At 43.3% G+C, this 4803-nt stretch overlaps 2 protein-coding genes across 2 annotated transcripts; one reads left to right on the top strand and one right to left on the bottom strand.

Moving 5' to 3' along the window:
* Nucleotides 1-1854: 1854 nt before the first annotated feature.
* Nucleotides 1855-2643, bottom strand: LOC145099539 (uncharacterized). Its single transcript, XM_079037101.1, has one exon. It carries the CDS (start codon nt 2641-2643, stop codon nt 1855-1857), a length of 789 nt encoding a protein of 262 aa, XP_078893227.1.
* Nucleotides 2644-3653: 1010 nt separating this feature from the next.
* Nucleotides 3654-4243, top strand: LOC145099538 (uncharacterized). Its single transcript, XM_079037100.1, has 2 exons — nt 3654-3871; nt 3973-4243. Exons 1-2 carry the CDS (start codon nt 3654-3656, stop codon nt 4241-4243), a joined length of 489 nt encoding a protein of 162 aa, XP_078893226.1.
* Nucleotides 4244-4803: the final 560 nt, after the last annotated feature.

The following is a 4803-nucleotide window of genomic DNA, read 5'->3' as shown; positions in this document are numbered from 1 at the left end:
CTCATAGACATCATTTAGGGATCGAAATCCCCTTGCTGGAGTGTCATCGAAGGAAGCTACTAACTGATCTCCATCTTGGTTTCTTGAAGATTGAGTTGGGGAGTTTGATTGAGAGCCGACTCCAGGTGTATGCAACCAGGGCGACCCTTCTGTTTGCGAGTTGTATCTTGCATTGTCTCCATAGTACTCGTTGTTTGACGGTGTGAAGTGTTGTTCCGTTTCTTCACCTGTTGACTCAAGGTTTTGTGCCTGCTGTGGTTGGGCTGTCATATTGACAACAACATTGGTCCAAAACGGCGTGGTAAGAGGCTCTCCCATAAGTTCTTTCTTCCAAGCCCATTTTCTTGTCTCGTCGAATACCACATCCCTGGTAATTACAATACGTTGATCAGTGGGGTCATACATTCGATATCCCTTCGTCCCTTCTTCTGTTCCAAGATAAACCATCGCTTTACTTTGATCAATCAATTTACTCAAACCTCGCAACTTTTTCACATATCCTACACGTCCAAAGATCTTCAAATGTGTGATTGAGGGCTTTGATTTCTTCCAAGCTTCGTATGGTGTTATATTCTTGAGTCCTTTTGTGCTCGTTCCGTTTAACAAGTACACAAAATGCCTCACCGCTTCACCCCAAAATTGATCTGGTAAATACATAGCCTTGAGTAGCGCTCTTGTCATATCTAGAATCGTTCTATTTCGACGTTCCACAACCCCATTTTGTTGTGGGGTGTGTGGTGTTGTCAATTGGCACCTGATTCCTGTCTACTCACAAAAAGCCTGGAATTTGTTCGAATTGAATTCACCTCCATGGTCAGTTCTTAACATTTTGACTTTATGGTTGTTTTCCTTCTCGACTTGTAATTTGAACTTCTGGAACATACCCAATGCTTCATCTTTGGTATTGATCAGGTACATCCACATGTATCGTGAGTAATCATCCACGATTAAGAAGATGTATTGGTTCCCTCCCTTGGTCGCTGGTGAAATTGGACCGCACAAGTCCGCATGTAGCAACTGAAGTGGGTCCTTGGCTCTCCACAGGGTCTCCTATGGAAAACTTTGTCTTGATTGCTTGGATATAACACATCCCTCGCATACTTGGGATGGGTGAGCAACCCGAGGCATACCTGTCACCATTTCTTTATGTGCCATTTCTTCAAGGGTTATGAAATTCATGTGGCCCATACGTGCATGCCACCGCCATGAGTCATCATCTATGCTCATGCTTAAGCATACGGGTCTTCCAGGTGTTAGCTTTATCTTATAAAGTCTGTTTTTCGATCTCTGTACTTTCATAATCAAACAACCTTCTTCATCATACATACGCAAGAACTCCCTTTTCATTCCTATGTCATAACCTTCCTCTGTCATCTGACCCAAGCTTATGATGTTGCTGTGAAGAGCTGGTATGTAGTAAACCTCAGGAATTATGAATTGATCACCATTCTTACAGTCAAACAGCAGCGTGCCCTTTCCTTTGATTTGGACCTTGGACCCATCTCCGAACCGGACTTGTCCCATTACATTTTCATTGAGTTCTGCAAATAAGGATTTGGAGCCAGTCATGTGATTACTAGCTCCATTATCCAAATACCACATGTTCTCATCTTCACTTTCTCTTAGCTGACTTGGGTACACTTTTTCTTCATTCAGGAGCACCATGCTTGATGTTTCTTCCCCACACACAGTTAGTAGAAGGGCAGGACCTTCTTCATCTGCAACCAGATTCACCTCCTGGTCCTGCTACTTCTTTGCCTTGCATTCAAATGCAAAGTGGCCAAGTTCTTGGCACTCAAAGCACCTTATGTTACTCTTTTCACGAGACTTCTTATTAGAGTTGTTAGCTTCCTGTCATGAGTCGCCACCCCAGCGCCCACCTCTACCACGAGTCGAACCTCGCCCTCGTGAGCTGCCTCTTCCTCCCCGATTATTGTTTCCACCCCTCCCTCGACCACCTGGTGTGTTTGGCTTGCTTGGACTCCAGTGGGTTGATGTGCCTTCTGCCTTGGCAAGTAGCAGGGCATTATCTGCCTGTGTGCTTGCCTTCCGGAGCCGGAGTCGGTCTTCATAAGCCTTCAAATTCCCAATTGCTTCTTCAAATGGCATTGATTCCATGTCACAACTTTGCTCAATTGATGCCACCAGGTTTATAAACTTTTCTGGGACGGTATCAAACAACTTTCTTACCAACTCTTCATCTTCCAATATTGCCCCTGCACTCCCAAATTTAGAAATCATAGCTGAGATTTTTCCTGCATACTCATCTATGGTTTCTGTTTCCTTTATTTGGAGTGCTTCGAATTCACTCTTTAGTACCCGCAACCTTGCCTTTTGGACCCTCTCTGCACCCACATACCGTGACTTTAGAGAGTCCCAAACCTCCTTGGCTGTCTTCTTCTTGGCTGCCTGTGCAAGAATCTCCTCTGGTATAGATTGGAAGATGAAAGCTCGATCCTGCTTGCTCTTCTTCTCATCCACAACCACTCCGGTTGGTGGCTCTATGGCATCCCATAACCCATGGGCATCCATGATGGCTTCCATCTTAATTGACCAGGTGTTGTAATTTAGTGAGGTTAACATTGGGCACTGTAGGGTGAAGGGGCTGTCCTTGGACTGATTGGATGATGATGGGGCTGTCATCTTGTTAAATCGAGGGTACTTGGGCATACAATTGATCAGGATCTGTAAAGCTTTGATACCAAATGTTGGTGATCAAGCCAATGAAACAACAAAAAAATGCAAAACATGGGCAAAACAGGAAGAATATGCAGCCGAATGATTAACCTTTATTGAATGATTAATAGCAACCTAATGATTGAGTTGTTGTACAGAATTTTCGACTGATTAATGACTTGCTGAATCAAAACTAATAAATAAAGCTACTTAACAGAAAAAGAGAAAAATTAGCAACGTCCCTATTCCAACGTTCCAGTCACCCATGTGCTTTTACCCTTCTGAATACTTGGTCAACCATTGACTAACACACACAACATAAATAAAACTAAAAAAGAAAGAAAATAAATAATAATAAGGTGAAAGTTATGATAAAAGAGTTTGGTGATAGATTTACCAAGCAGGGTATCTGTATACTTCAATATGCATTTGCAGAAAACCCATATGAGATGCAATTTCCTCAAAGTGGCTGTGGTGGTAAATCCATCATTAGAAAACCCAACACTCTGAGCATGGTTACCTCCAACCTCCTAAAAAGTAATTGGAATTTATAGATATAATTTCTATTTTTTTTTAAGATTAGAAAATTGTCATCTTTTTTTTTTTTAATCTGGTGTTCATATATAGATGAGGAAAAGAAGTTGAATGCGACTTACATAATCAGTGTTGCCCGAAATTTAGGGTGCTCGATATTCCTGCTGCCTTAATACTATTAGCGTAGCATGTATGTATGTATATTACCTTAGGCCCAAGCATTGTATTTGTATTTTAACCTAGTCCATTGTATTGTAGCCCACTATGTATTATTCAGATTATATTAATGAAATCATAGACCAAAAGCAAATTGAGGGAAAATAACGTTGTTTCATGGTATCCCGGTTTTTTCTCTAAACCTATTGCCGCCTTTTCTTGCTCTCGGCAATTCTGTGCTCTGCTTCTCCCCTCTTTCAATCGTTCCTCTCTAATCTACCTCCAGAATGTCTGAATCATCCGAGAACACCAAATCTTTTGGTGTAACCAACATTAAAGTCTACATTCCACTGATTCTGGATCTTCACAAGCTGAATTATGATGCTTGGAAAGAACTCTTCCAGACCCACTCCAACAGTTTTGGAGTTAAAGGTCATCTCACAGGCACTTCGAAACCCGTAGATGCCAACGATGTTGCTGGTCCAATCTTGACGATCTCGTCAAGGTGTGTATCTATGGAACTGTCACTCAAAGTCTTCTCAACATGATCCTCAAACCAGGTGCTACTGCTCATACGGTCTGGACTGATCTTGAAACGCTTTTTAGAGACAACAAACAAACTAGAGCAATTGAGCTTGATCAAGAACTTCGAACCCTAACTCTAGGCGATCTCTCCATCTCTAATTATTGTGAAAGAATGAAGGTGATATCAGATTTACTCACAAACATAGGATCACCGGTGTCTGAACAAACATTGGTTACATATCTCATTAATGGATTGTCACCAAAGTTTGACAACATTGCCACCGTCTTGCGCCATCAAGACCCGCTTCCATCTTTTCTAAAATGCAGTTCGATTCTTACCTTGGAGGAGTGAACCATGAGTCGAAATCGACCTACCCAACCTCTCCATATGGATCATGCATCGTCACCTCAAGCTCTTCATGCTGGAAATCCCAGCCCCTCAAACTCACGCAATAGGGCCTTCTCTCAAAACAACCGGGGTGGTCGTCGCTCTTCACAGCCACGTCGCGGTGGCTCCCACTCAACTGATAATCGTCGCCCATCCGGAACCACCACCACAATACCATCGCTGCCATCGGGTTTCCCATGGCCTCCATACCCGATCCCGTGGAATCCCTACACCTGGTTATATCCTTCCTGGCAACAGCTCACTCGACCGACTTCTACTAGTTACCAACCGATGAGAAACCAGCAGCCTGGAGTCCTCGGTACTGCTCCCAACTCGGGTTTACCAACTCAACGCCCCCCTGAAGCAGCTTTCTTTGCTGCCCCTCCACATCAAAATCTTGTTCCTCCAGCTCAATGGTTTCCCCCGCTAACCCCGGATGAGCCTACAGATATCACACAAGCCTTGAACTCGATGCACATAAATGATGGCTTAGATACTCAGTGGTACATGGACACAGGAGCTAC

The sequence above is a fragment of the Lactuca serriola genome, chromosome 4 (genome assembly GCF_051521515.1).
Source record: "Lactuca serriola cultivar US96UC23 chromosome 4, Lser_US96UC23_V15, whole genome shotgun sequence".
Classification (NCBI taxonomy): Eukaryota; Viridiplantae; Streptophyta; class Magnoliopsida; order Asterales; family Asteraceae; genus Lactuca; species Lactuca serriola.
Note: the sequence above shows the minus strand (reverse complement) of the source record. Positions and strands in the feature narration are given on the sequence as shown.

Coding starts and splice junctions, on each gene's coding strand:
- LOC145099538 (XM_079037100.1), top strand. CDS start 3,654: ATGTCTGAATCATCCGAGAACACCAAATCTTTTGGTGTAACCAACATT. Junction 3,872..3,972: donor ATCTTGACGATCTCGTCAAG/GTGTGTATCTAT, acceptor AACGCTTTTTAG/AGACAACAAACAAACTAGAG.
- LOC145099539 (XM_079037101.1), bottom strand. CDS start 2,643: ATGACAGCCCCATCATCATCCAATCAGTCCAAGGACAGCCCCTTCACC.